We start from the raw sequence: 14,057 nt of genomic DNA on the forward strand, positions 1-14,057 counted from the left end.
CGTTTTAGGTTACCAAGGACTTTGAAAGCTATCTTAACATTTACCCATGAAAACTTTGAGACAGACAAAATTAACCATCATTTTAAGTCACCTTTTTGCTGACAAATTGCAACAGAGATGGCAGATTATTTGACCTTTAGAAAACCTTAGGAAGGAAAAAGTTTTGTGTATTTAATGCTGATAACTCTAAAGATATGTCTATTGTAAACCAACAAACTTAAATCCATTTAAATGCCAGATATGTTCCATCTGTGTCCATTTAAGAGTTAATTTGTTCCCCACTGTCTGTTTTTGCCTGGGGCACCAGTGGGGAACTCTGGCTTCGGTGGTCTTCCGCTCCCGACCTCTGGCGTGCGAGGAGGGGCTGATGATGCTCAAGCAGCCAGTTCTGCAGGCCGAGCCCCAGGTGGAGCGGTTGGGTGGCGGGGGGAGGCAGAAGAGAGGAGGTGCCAGCAGAAGGCAGAGAAAGAGAATTCCCAGTTTTACTTCTTGTCAGCTCAGACAGGGACAGACTCTAGGATTCTTTTGTTTTGTTCTCCACCAGTGGGATTAGGCAGTGCATGTCCGTCCGGAGAAGACGGGGAATTTCCCCGAAGCGAAAGGAGTTTTGGCAGCTGCTTGGGAATATTCCTTACAGTCCCCGTTCTGAGGTAGAATAGCCAGAGACAGTTGGCTCTGATTGTCACAGTCATTGACCCAGGGAATGAACGAGAGACAAGTCCCCACACACAGTCACACGGCGACTCCAACCCGCTTCAGTCTCCCTGAGCTGGTTCCTGGGCCTCACGGGTTCCGTTGGTGCACGTGGGGTCCTCGCCCTGGTGCGCTGGGAGGGCTAGTCTGCTGTGGATCAAGCGGTCCGCTGGCGCCTGGCAAGGGCTCCTCCCCTGGCGCCCCAAGGTTCGCGTCCCCGGTGGCAAAGGAGGTGGAAAAGCACCATCTCCGAATCCCAGACGAGCCCCCAAGTAATGTAGCCGGATTCTCACACAGAGAGTTGTGACACCGAGGCTTTTCTTTCCAGGAAGCAACTTTATTCCTGCCGGCACCGCTCAGTTAGGTTCGTATCCAAAGAACTGAGCCCCGAACACCGCATGATGTAGTTTTTTATATATATATATTTTTTTACTTCTTTGTTTTCCATATATGGTCACACATAAACATGTAGCCTGATTAGCTGGTCTCATGTTACAAGGTCGTAAAGGATGTTGTCACGTACATGTCTAGTCAGGTTGTCTTGAGGTGTTTTCTCTTTGCTTAGGGAGGGGACCCTACCACACAACAAGGGGAGCCTGGGTGCCACAGTCATTTGAGCATCTGACTCTTGGTGTAGGTTCAGGTCATGATCTCACGGTTTGTGAGTTCGAGCCCTGCATTGGGCTTTGTGCTGGCAGCATGGAACCTGCTTGGGATTCTCTCTCTTCCTCTCTCTGCCCCTTCCCCACTCATTCTGTCTCTCTCTCTCTGTTTCTCAAAAATAAGTGAACATTTAAAAAAATTATACAGTTGACACAACAAAAAATAGAGGCCATGGAGGCAAGAGAACTAAAAACTTAATGACTTAAACTGACAGACAGCATGAGTGACCTACATCTCATCTCTCATAGGAGAGAGTCTGTAACCACTACTCAGCATGACTCCACTAATCGGCAGTTTCAGTTGCCGGGGCAGGACTCTTTCCTACAGTACAGCAAGAAAAGGAGTTACTGGCTTGAGTTCCTGCAAGTACAGGGGTCACTGTTGTCTTTAGGAACGAGCACCTCGGGCGTTCTAATTCTCTTGCCTCGTTGAGTTATTTCACGCTTCGACTCTGATTTCTGTGTTGCCTCTGTCATCTGGTGGGCTTCTTCCTCGTGGCCGGAAGGAGAGCCCCTGGCCGCCTGTGGTTTCAGCCCTGGCACGAGTCCTGTGAGTGTGCGTGAGCCCCCGGCACTCTGGCCAACGCGGGCAGGTGACAGATAGGACGGTGTTCATCGAGAGGGAGCGAGGATTACTTCCTAACGGGAAGGCCAGAGGCGCGGACAAACAGTCGTTGGTCTGCCACAAGCAATATAGCGTGTCGAGTGGAATATTGGAGGCAACCGTGAGAGCTAGAGACAGGAGACACAAGTAGTTGCCTGAAGAGGACGGGGCAGGGCGCTCGTACGGTCAGAGCCCCTCTCTGTTACTGGAGTTTTACGTCGCGCACGTGCTGCTTTAGTACAAGTTAAAACGCGTGTCAAGTACATACCTCACAGCAAGAGATGGCTGTCGTTCTCAGCCTTCCTTCGTTTGGCAGGGATGCGCCCAGTCCGCCCGGCCAGGCTGCGCTCTGAGTGCATGGCGGTCAGCTAGGCCAGCGTAGCTGTCACAGGGCAGTGGGAAGGACGGTACACAGAGAAGCACAAGTCTGGCTGTTTCTGGGGAGGGACGCGGGTAGTGCGGCGGTAGGCGAAGCTGGGGTGAGGAGGGAGGATGGGGTCTCCGAGAGGCTCTGTTCGGCTAAGGCCCGAAGACCGCTGGGAGCGCAGGGGCGAGGGTCACAGCGGCACTGGGGAGGCAGGCGGGGGCCGGGGTCGCGGAGAAGGCGGCGTCTTCATGGCTGCTTCATTTAATTGCTGTTGCCGTCAGACAGAGGCACGGCCAGGATTCAATTATCCAGCGGACTCGAGTTTCAAACCCTCCTCGTTACTAACGTTGAAAGAATTTTTGTTTTGAAGATCTTTTGATTTATGCTTCGCTGACGCACTGTAATAAGTTTAAAGTCAAGAAAATAATTATGCCACATGAAGAATAGGTTATTTTGAGTATGTTGGTCATTTTGATATTTGGCCACCGATCGGTTTGGGTCTGATACCAGAAGGACAGCAGTTCATCTCCGAATGCTACTTTCTGACCCTCTTGGGGTAAGAGTGACCCGTCCTGTGTCCTGCACGTCACGTGGAGTTCTGTGCCATTCCGGGTGTATGCCAGCTCACCGCTCTCCCTTCCCGCTCTTCCTTTCCTCAGCAGTCCACCGCGGGGCCGTCCAGTAGAGCTTCCTGCATCGTGGGAACATTCCGTCTGCACTGATACAGTTGCCTCCAGCCATTTGTGGCTTTTGGGCACTTGAATTGTGGCTAGTGTGATTAAGGAGCTGTTTTTAATTTTATTTAAGTTTAATTGACTTAAGTTAGAACAGCCCCATGTGGCTAGTGGCCGCTGTATCAGGACATGGTGTTGGGGGAGGGGGGGGCGCGGCGTGTTCTACTGAAGAGCTTGGGACTCGGTGCCGGGCACGTGGACTTTCCCGCCTTGTCTTGGATGCTGTTCGTTGGTTCAGTATTTGCGAATAAGGTGTCTGTGTGTATATAAATTTCTGTCTCCATCTCTTTTACTTTGCGTTTCTTTTAAAGATACTGGGGGACAGAATCACCGTATTTCATTGGTTCTGAGATGAAGTTTAAATAAATAATCTTGCACTTTTATATAAATAAGGTGCACTTCACATAGAAAGTTGGTAATTTTTATTTATGTTTTGATTAAACAAAGGCAGTGAGTTCCACTCCACCACTGAAAATTGAGACCTTCAAATCTGTCCATTTCAGGTATTATTTCTCAAAATGGGAACTAGTCTGAATAATGGCCTTGACCTCTGGTTTTGTCTTACTCCAGTCCCTTAGAGAAGGGGATAAGAATCCCAAAATCGTTGGCCTATTTCATATTCAAACCAACTTTAACACACAGCCAAGAAATACACTTGGCCTCCTTCTACAAACCTGGGTATCTAACACCCTGTCCTCTCTGCCGAGATGAGCCAGTTAGAAGCAGGCGGCAGAACACAAGGCACAGGCTGAGAGTGACGACGCTGTGTTGCTGGTGCGGCTGGGTTGAAGCCCTCTGGCCTGTGGCCACAGTAAGTCCAAGCCGCTTACTGTGTTGGATTCAAGTCCACATCGCGTGCCCTTCCGCGCCACAGTCTGGTCCAGATGCCCACTCTGCCAAGGACAGCAGCAGCTGAGAGACCCTCCTGGAAGCAGGGCCGGGGCCGGCAGAAGGCGAGCACCGCGTGCTCGCTTCCCTCCTTGTGGGCGGAGCAGGAAGGCTGGCAGAGCTCCCTCTTGGTGCTTCTGGAAGGGTCAGTGTTCCACTGCACGCAGGAGCACGTGAAGAGGGAGAACACGGTTCCTCGTTGATCCAGATTCACTCGGGCCGGCGTCAAGGCCTGCGGTGGCCGCACTGCCGGGACGACGGTGTGTGCGGGTGGGGTGGTGCTGCCTTTCACAGGCGGTGCCCCATCAGTCCTTAGAGCGGCTCTGTGAGATCCCCCTTTTTACTGATGAGAGAGTTGAGGCTCCGAAAGGTCATATGGTAAAACCCAGAAGGAAAACCCAGCCATGTTTTCTGGTCCTTTGTCCTCTGTCTGGGTTGCTGATAACACTTCCCGCCACCCTCGGGGTCCAATAATGCGGAGCCCCTGCCTCCCAAGCCCGCTTCTCCCACCTGCCCCAGCCCTGCCTGCAGTGCTCCTGGACAGACCTCTCTTTCAGCTCCGAGAGGACAGGACAAGGGGGGTCTGCTCTGTGCACAGCCTCTGTCTGCCCTCCTGCCTCAGGGTGCCCTTCAGTCCTTTGTCACTGTCGCCGGGCCCCAGGCCCTGGCCCTTCTCCCGGGTCCTCAGGCCCACCTGGCTTCCCTTGCCTCCCGGCCACGCGGGACATTGTGCCCTGGGCCCGGCCTTCTTTCCCTCTGTCTCTGCCAGTGGTCGCTGCTAGGGACTGGGGAGGGAGGCCCCACCCAGGGCATCTTCTAACCCGGGTCAGGTACTCGCACTCCTCTTGTGTGGAGGTCACATAGCTGCTGTAACAAGCAAGCAGCATTTCCATGGCTCACACAGCAGAGGGCCGTTCTCGTCTGTGTGCCTGTGCAGGACGGGCTGTGTTCCTGCTCCCTGGGGGCTCTTCTCCCTGTGGAGACCGGAGCCCGGGCCCCTGACCTTCGTGAGGGTCAGCACCCTGGCCTTGCTGGCTGAGGAAGCGCAGAGGGAAGGTAGACAAGACTGCCTTAGGCTGGAAGCGAGCTGCATCCTTTTTCCTGTGTTTCTCTGGTGCAGCTCTCAGCAGCCCCCACCCTTTACAGGGGCTTGCTCGCCCCGGTGGGGGACTGCTTCCCGGAGGGGAGACAGGCCTCGGGGCGCAGGCTGCCACCTGACAGAGACGGAAACCAGGCATTTCCCAGGTGACAAACATCAGAGGTGGGCGTCACGGCAGGACCAGCAGCCCCATCGGCCACCTGCCAAGGGCTCCAGACAGACCAGGGGGCTTTCTAGAGCTTTTACCAGTGCATGTGTGTCCCACCCTCCCCTCGGGTCGGCTCATCTCCGGAAAAAGAGACACAGCCCTGCAGTCCCTTCCTCCCATCTCCTCTTCCCTCTGCTCCTCTCACTCCTGCCCCTTGTGTGTCCCGAGTCTCGCGCACACATTCGCCCGTCCCCGTCGTGCAGCGTGTGGTAACACACGTGTTGTCTTTTCTTCTTGCCTGTGGCTGTGCTGAGAACCGCGCCTCTGGCTAAAAGCAGACCGACCCTGGGGCGCCTGGGGGGGGGGGGGGGCTCAGTCAGTTGAGCGTCTGATTTCGCCTCAGGCCATGATCTCACGGTTCAGGAGTTCGAGCCCCACGTCAGGCTCTGTGCGGACAGCTCGGAGCCTGGAGCCTGCTTCGGATTCTCTGTCTCCTTCTCTCTCTGCCCCTCCCCCGCTTGGGCTCTGTGTCTCTCAAAAAAATAAATAAACGTAAAAAAAATAAAAACAGAAGAACCAAAATACAAACCGACCCCTTCTTTGTTCTGTGGCTTCCTCCCCTGTCCTCTCTCTCTACTCACTTCACGGCTTTTCACAGTAAACGTCGCACTTCTCGCGCTCTCGCTCTGGTTTCTCCACTTGTAGCCGTGTGGCCGGGGGCGTCCGCGCAGAGGCCTCGTGTGCTCCTCCTATGTCTGCGGGACGGATCCCCCGCCGCCCGCCTTCCTTCATGACGCTTTCTTTCCAGCCTCTTAACTGCACGTGTTCCTGGTTTCTGTCTCCCCCCACGCCAGCGTTCCCGAGATGGAAGTGACTTCGTAACGCTTTCCTGCTGACGGGTGCAGCGTACTGACTAGATGTGCGAGGACGCTGTGGCGTGATGGCCGCGGTGAGTTCTGACACCGTCCATCACTTCCCGCGCTTACGCACTTTATTTTCCCAAGATGTGCTTTCTTAGCGACTTTTAAGTCCACCACACTAGAACCCCATGTGGTGCGTTACAGCTTGGGGTGAATAACGGGGATTTGTGCTTTTGACCCTCTTCGCCCGATTCTCCCACCCTCACCCCTGCCTCTGGCAGCCACCAGTCTGTTCTTGGCATCTGAGTTCGGTATTTCAGATTCCACGCGTAAGTGAGATCATGTGGTTTTAGTCTTTATTTGTGACTTATTTCATTGTATTTTATTTGTTTTTATTTTAGAGCGAGCACCAGTGGGGGAGGGGCAGAGAGAGCGAGAGAGAGACTATCCCAAGCAGTCTCCACACTCAGCGTGGAGCCTAACGCAGGGCTTGATCCCGTGACCCTGGGATCGTGACCTGAGCCGAAATCCAGAGTCAGGTGCTCAACCGACCGAGCCCCCCGGGAGCCCCAGTCTGTCTTACTTCATTCATTTAGCATAACGCCCTCAGGATCCGTCCACGTTGTCAGAAATGACAGGATCTCCTTTTTCATGACCGCTGCGTCTGTGTACCACACCTTCTTTACTCCTTCATCTCTTGACGGATGCTGGTGTCGTTTCCACGTCTTGGGTGTTGTAACACTGCAGTAAATGTGGGGATGCAGGTACCTCCGAGATAGCGGTTTTGTTTCCTTCAGATAAATGCTCAGAGGTGGGATCGCTGGACCGTGTGGCCATTTCATTTTTAGTTTCTGGAGGAACATCTGTGCTGTTTTCCACAGCGGCTGCAGCAGTTTGCACGAGGGCTCCCCTTTGTCCACATCCTCGCCAACGCTTGCCTTTTTGGTAGCAGCCGTCCTAGCAGGGGGGAGGCGCGAGCTCGTAGTGGGTTTGATTGCCGTTTCCCTGACCGTGGCGGACGTGGAGCGTCTCTTCATGCGCCTGTTGGCCATCTGTGTGTCTAGGGAAAAAATGCCTGTGTCGGTCTCTTGCCCACTTATTAACCGGATTCTTCGGTTGTCTGCTATTGAGTTGTATTAGTCCCTTATATTTTTTGGACATTAGCCTCTTGCGAGATGTGTTGTTTGCACATATTTTCTTCAATTCTGTAGGTTGCCTTTTCATTTTGTTGGTCGTTTGCTGTGCAGAAGCTTTCGGTTTGGTGTGGTCTCACCTGTTTGTTTATTTTTAAATTTTTTTATTTTTATTTTTTATTTTTTTAAATTTTTTTATTTATTTTTGAAGGAGAGAGAGACAGAGCATGAGCCAGGGAGGAGCAGAGAGAGAGGGAGACACGGAATCTGAAACAGGCTCCAGGCTCTGAGCTGCCACCACAGAGCCCGACGCAGGGCCCGAACTCACGAACCGTGAGATCGTGACCTGAGCCGAAGTCGGACGCTCAACTGACTGAGCCACCCAGACACCCCGGCACCTGTTTAATTTTTTATTTTGTTGCTTGTGGTTTAGGCGGCACGTCCAAAAAATTGTTGCCAAGACCCAAGTCGATAAGCTTTCCCCTGTTTTCTTCTAGGAGTTCTGCGGTTTCAGGTTCTACATTTAAGTCTAATTGATTTCGAGTTCATTTTTGTGAGTGGTATAAGGTGGGGATCCAGTTTTCTTCTTTATCTGTGAATAGCCAGTTTTCCTCACACCATTTAGCAAAGAGGAGTCTTTTCTCCTTTGGGTATTCTTGTTCCTGGTTCCTATCCTTGGTCTCTCTTCTCTCTCTCCTGGTATCTCTGTCTCTCCTCCTCTGTTTCTCTTACACTCCCTGTCTCTGTCTCTGTCTCCCACCTCACTCTCAGTAGGACTGTCTCCTTTGTGACCCGGCTTGGTCACTGCTGCAGAGATGACTCATCATTGTCTACATAGTCTGGGTCGCCCCACGGACTTGACTGCCTCGATCTCTCGTGTCCGTCCTCCTCGTAGCTGTGTGACTTGGTGTCTTGCCAGCACGTCACACTTAGGATAAAAATTGAACTCGTCCCCTGGCATAGCTGCTTTACTCTGGCTCCTTTTTGCCACTTTGGTCCGTCCTCACCGTGGGAGATGCTCAGACCTCAGTGTTGCTGCTGACTCCTCCCCGCCCCAACGAGCCGCCTGACTTCCTCTGCTCTCCCGTCCACTTCGCCCTCTCTGCTGACGAACCCCCTGCCCCCAGAGGCCGTGAGAACCTTCCTAGCAGCCCTGCTTGCTGGTCATTTGTTCTGGCCCGTGCCTTGCTGAGCCCTTCACTCAGGTTTTACTGTTTGATGCTCTGAGCAGCTGCTGCTCCCAATTCCATTTTGCAAATGAGAAAGCTGAGACCCGGGTGATGTGCAGCCAGGGCCAGGTAAGTGGGGGAGCCGTGGTCTGATTCCAGAGCCTGCACTGCATCCCGGGCACCTGAACACAGCTCTGACTGTGGGTTCCTGCCCCTGTTCCGTGAACCCCCTCCTCCGTGGTCTGTCACTCCCTGTGCTCTCCGGCCTGGCTCCCCTATTCCTTCAGGACAGCGCCTGCCTCTTCCCTCGTGTCCACTGGCCCTCAAGGAGCCCGTGCAATAATGGAGGGCACGGAGAAGGACCGGGCCCGGGCTGAGTGGGCCGGAGGTGGGTGATGCTGTCCACGCAGCACCCAGAGAAAACCCTGGAAACGGAGCCGGGGACAAGACGAGCGCTGGACGTCTCGCTGGAACTGACCTTCTGAGTATGTCTGCCGTGCTCCCTGGGTGCCCCAGGAGGCCAGCCCGGTGTCCTGTGCTGTGACTCCCCTGCTTTGGTTAGTTCTCTTTCTCTGCCTCAGGTCAGAGGCGCAACAGTCACAAAGTAGTAGGGAACAAATACACAAAGCGTAGTCTGTCTGTGTTTGCCCATGTTAGGGCCCCTTTGCACTTGGGATGTTGTAGAACCTAAACCGGAAATAAGACTTTGACTCCCCAGCCGTGGCGCCAGGAGACTCGAGATACAGAAGGCAGGGAGCCGTTGGCAGCCCCCACCTGTGTTAGGTCTTCCTGCTGGGCTTGCAGCGCGTGCGTGTCTGCTGGTCCTTGGGGCGAGGGCCAGCTCGTGTGGAGCCCGGGCAGATGGCACGGGAGGCGTCTTGAGCTGACTTTGTATCCGTCTAAAGGAGGGGACAGAATGAAATCGCTAATTCCCGGAGGGGATTTGTCCAGGCCTTGAGGGCGATGCCGTGGACAGGCTTGTGGGCAGAGTGCCACCGGGCGTGCCGCTGACGTGCCCAAGCGGAGCAGGTGGCTGGCTTCGTGGTGGCCCCGCCCCAGGAGGGCCCGTGCTGGCCCTGTGCTCTCAGCAGTCTGTGGAGCGTGGGCTGGGGTCTGGCGTGGGCACTTGCCGTGGTGCAGCCCAAATGGGACCCCAGGCCTCCCAGAGCTCAGCCTTTCCACACTGAGCAGAGAGGAGCCGACCTGGGCCCTCCAGCCCCTGCCATCTCTAATTTCTGGGGCTTTCTCTGCTCACCACGGGCTCTTGAGGCTTCTTTGCAAACAAGGAGATGTTTATTACGTTGTGAGTGGGGTGTCGCGAGGGTCCTGCCGCTCCTACCAGAGTAGCCTTGCTGTCCCAGGGGCAGTAACCTGTGGCACCCGGTGTGGGCCACCTGCTCCTCAGTGGAGCCGGGTCCGCTGTCACAGCGCAGGTGCGGCTCTTGGCACGGGGCTCCTGGGGAACTTGCTAACGGGCGGAAGAGAAGGCCCGGCGAATAAGGCGTCAGCTCCCGTGGCTGCTCCGTTAGATAAGCAGCATGTCTGGGTTTTGCTTCAAAAGCCCAGTTTTCTAAGTGCCAAATGCTTTGTGTAAGTACGGGAGAAAGCTGAGGGTGTACCTTTTGTGTAAAGTCTTCCTGTGGCCACAGAGCGTCGGGCCCCAGTGAGCCGCCGAGACATTTCCCTCTCAGTTCTACTTTTGGCTTGTTTCTAGGAATGTTCCGTAGGATCACAGCAGCCGCCTCCAGACTCCTCACGGTGGACAGCAGCGACAGCAGCTTCTACGGCCTGGACAAGCTGAACGCGCAGGTGCGCGCCATGGTGCCCACGCATCCGGCGCTCGTGCTGCTCTGGTGCCAGATCCTGCTGCTTGTCAGCCACACCGACCACCGCTGGTGGGCAGAGGTGCAGCAGACCCCCAGGTACGCCCGCCCCCGTGGGCCGGGACAGCGGTCAGCAGGAGGTCTGGCCCCGTGTCCGTGAGGCTTTGTGCAGATTCCGCTCTCTGTCCGTCTTCCTCTCGTGGGGAGGAACGTGGTCAGACCAGAGGCATTTACAATAGCTGCTGCTTTTTAAGTGTGGTTTCTTTGACAAGTTCTTCGACACTGTCCCTCTTGTGGTTCATTCTGGTCATGCCGTGTCCCTCTTGCTGGGCTCTCGTCCTTAAATTGGTTCCAGAGCCAGACGTGTTGCAATGTCTTAACTTCATTGTAAGTTAAATGTGGTTCTGGTTATTCTTAGATAATGAAGTAATTACTGAGCAGCATTTCAGAAGTACTTGGAAATGCCCTATTTTTTATCATTCGAGAAGACTTACTAAGTATCTGATTGGGGGTGACCCCCTTTTTGCAAAGAGTTTTCAGGCGTAAGCCTTGATTTCTGGGCATTTGCACACACGTGGGAATGAAGCTTTGCCACCCATCCCCCAAGCTGGGTCCTCAGTGTGGTGTTTCTGGAAGGCTCGAGAGCCCGTGGTGAGCAGAGAAAGCCCCAGAAATTAGAGATGGCAGGGGCTGCAGGGCCCGGGTCGGCTCCTCTCTGCTCAGTGTGGACAGGCTGAGCTCTGGGAGGCCTGGGGTCCCATTTGGGCCGCACCGTTGCTTTCAGCTGGAAAATCCAGTGTTGGCAGGCGTCACTCACTATCCGCTGCGTGCTGTGTGTTGTGGAAGACGCAAAGGAACAACAACACCCGTTTCCGGCCCTCAGCGTGCTTACGGTTTAGTTGGGGAAGACAGGCTACTGGAAACATTTGAAAGGCTTCGAGAACATTGTTAAGTTTGTCACGATGACGACCGACGGTAAGAGTCAGGGACAGAGAATGAGTGTCTTCCGCGTCGGTGCTTCCTCAGTGCACACACCAGGCAGCTGGCAGGCTTATTAGAACCAGGGTTGGTTCACCAGGTCACTGGCGGGGCCTGGGACTCTGCTCCTCCGCCAGGCTCCCGGGGGGAGTGATGCTCTGGTCCGCGGAGCACACGCCGGGCGAGGCCCTGAGTCCCTGAGGAGTGGGCCTGAGAGCCGCCGGGGGCTCGTGCCAGAGACCCGGACTGTGCGTGCATGTAGAGAACGCGTAGAGTGCACGTGTGTGCGTGTGTAGAGTGTGTGTGCCCGTAGGGTTTGTGCGCGTGCGTAGAGCACGTACGTGTGTGAGGGCGTGTGTGTGGAGGGCACGTGTGTGTGCACACAAGGTGACAACATACTGGTGGTTGAATCTAGGTGAAGGGTGTGTGACTGCTCGTTGAATTAACCTTTCAGCTTTTCTGTTGGTTGGAAAGTCTTCGGAGTGAAAGTTCAGGAAAACAGATCTAGGAAGTCGGGACATTTGAGACCGCCTGGCTCTGGACGGCTCACAGGAGGTTTGCTCCAGAGGGAGACACGTGGGAAGCGGCTGTGAGTTCGAACGGCTCCAAATCCTCCCCACCCGGGACGTTACAGGCACTTCCCCTTCTAGGCCTCGGAGCGGGTGCAGGGCGGCGTCATCACAGTTTTCATTCGTGTTTCTCTCATGACTTAGAAAGTCAGTCGTGTTCTCACGTGCCTGTTGGCCATTTGTATACCTTCTGTTGTAAAGTACACATTCAGATGTTTGCTGTTTTTTAAGATTTGGCTGTCTATTGTCTTGTTACTGGGCTGTCAATTTTCTATATTCTGGATGTAAGCTCTTTGTCAGAGGTAACGTAAAAGGTCTCCCTCGTTCTGTGGTTTGCTGTTTTATTTTCATGACTTCGCTTGAGCAGAAATGTTAAAATTCTATGAAATCAAGTTTGTCAGTTATTCTGGTTCATTCTTTTTCCCAAGAGCCCAAGAAATGTGTGCCTCCCCCAAGAGCACCGAGATTGTCTTCTGTGGCTTCTTCTGGAACTTCCATAGCGTTGGTGCTCACCGCTACGAGCTAACATTTGTGTGTGACGAAACGTGCGGGGTGCTTCGGTCAGCGTTGCGTGTGGAAAAGGCCGTCCCGCCTCTGTTGAGTGCCCGTGGCGCCTGCCTCAGAACCCAGTGGGCACCGGTGTGCGGACCTGCCTCTGGGCCCTGCTCACGGCCGTCACTCCGCGCTCCCGGCACCGCCACTGCGTCCCTCGGCCGCCCTGCCGCGCCCCCAGCTTCCCTTCACGTTCAGCATGGCTTTGGCTCTTTTACGTTCTTTGCATTTCCACCTGTATGTCTTCGAATCCGGCTGTGAGTGCAGACAAGCCAGCGGTGGGGGTTTGACTGAGCTTGCAGCCGGTCTGGAGAGTGATCTGGAGAGCCCGTGTCCAGCATCCAGTCTTCCCGTCTTCGAACTTGGCCTCTCTCTCTGCTGGGTTAGGTGCTTCGTGTGCCACACCTGTCTCCTAGTGTCTGGCGTACAGGGGTCACGCGTGTTTCTGAATTGTTTCTGCGCTTCATCTGGGATGGTGTGTCAGGTGCTGCTTTCAGAAGTGTTTTGTTTTACGTGGTGTGCCGCCAGCTTCTGGAAATGCAAGTGGTTTTGTGTACTGACTTCACGTCCCGAGACCTGGCCCGACTCACGCGGGGGCCCCGGGAGGCTTCTCTGTGCACACACACACGTCACCTCCAGGTGGAGACTTTCCGCTTCTTCCTTCCCCACTTGCATTCCTCCTTTCCTCTCTTCTGCTTCAGGACACTGACCAGGCCCTCCACACAAGGCTGGCCTCCTGTGTGTGTGTTTCTCGTGGGGTCCACGGGTGCCACTTCCGTAACGGCTCCTGTCCACTTGCTGTCCAGGGCGGTGGAGGAGGTGGACTTCGCCACTCGATGGCATTTAAGGCACGGAAACTGCAGAGGTGTTATTAATCGCAGTGTTTCGCTTCCCTTTTTTAAAAATTTGTTGTTTTAAGTAATCTGTATCCCTAACGTGGGGCTCAGACTCACAACCCCGAGACCCAAGAGTCACATGCTCCACAACAGAGCCAACCGGGGGCCCCAGAGAAGACAAGAGCAGATTTAGTCAGTAGACTTAAATGCTTGAAAAATCCGAGCAACCTCGAGAGCCGGTCACTGTCGGAGGCTGCAGGCGTCCCTTTTGCTTTGGGGAGCTGAGTAGGTGGAGCACCCGCCATGGCCACAGGGCCCCTTCGACCAGCTGGGTGTGCAGGAAGAGTCGCGCTCCTCCGGTCTGCCGTGCTGGATCCTTGCCGGTCTCTTTCCGTTAGCGTTAGGCGCTTGTGTGTGTGTGGGCGGGGGCAGTGTATGCGTGGTTATGTGTGTTGTGTTTGTGGTGTGCGTACGGTCTGTGTACGGCGAGTGTGTGGTATTTGTGTGGCGTGTGTTTGCCTCTTTTTGTGTTGGTGGGAGTTAACCCGCTAAGTGTCTCCATCAACTCTGGGATGTCCTGTTCAGACCGCCCGCTCCTTTTCTGTAGCGTGTGCCTTTGTTTACTCTGATGTTACGTCAGAAACCTCTGCATCTGGGAATTGTTTTCTGGGGCTGGCAGGAGGGCTGAGAAGAGGAGACGTTTCTGTTTGTCGGTTTTAAATTGACCTACGACTTACAATACAGGACAACCCACTCTTGTACCAAGTGTCAGGTGAATGCCACCACAGTCACGATACAGATCAGCGCTGTCACCTCAGAAGATTCCCTGCGTCCTTCGTGGTCACCCCCATACCCTGCCACTGGCCCATGCCCTGTGCTTGTGTGTAGCCCGTTGCACGGTGCCATTTGGATGGAGTCACACGGTCCGCGCTTCTTCGGTCT

General features: G+C 54.5%; 1 protein-coding gene across 2 annotated transcripts in view; it reads left to right on the plus strand.

Annotated features, from left to right (window-relative positions):
- Positions 1–14,057, plus strand: part of HTT (huntingtin) — a 149,749-nt gene that overhangs the window by 98,168 nt on the left and 37,524 nt on the right. For both annotated transcript variants that reach the window (XM_060655518.3, XM_060655519.3), the window contains one exon: positions 10,072–10,279. In XM_060655518.3, the coding sequence (XP_060511501.2) occupies positions 10,072–10,279 (208 nt within the window). The remainder of the gene's footprint in view (positions 1–10,071; positions 10,280–14,057) is intronic.

Source organism: Panthera onca, chromosome B1 (assembly GCF_046562875.1).
Source record: "Panthera onca isolate mPanOnc1 chromosome B1, mPanOnc1 haplotype 2, whole genome shotgun sequence".
Lineage (NCBI taxonomy): Eukaryota > Metazoa > Chordata > Mammalia > Carnivora > Felidae > Panthera > Panthera onca.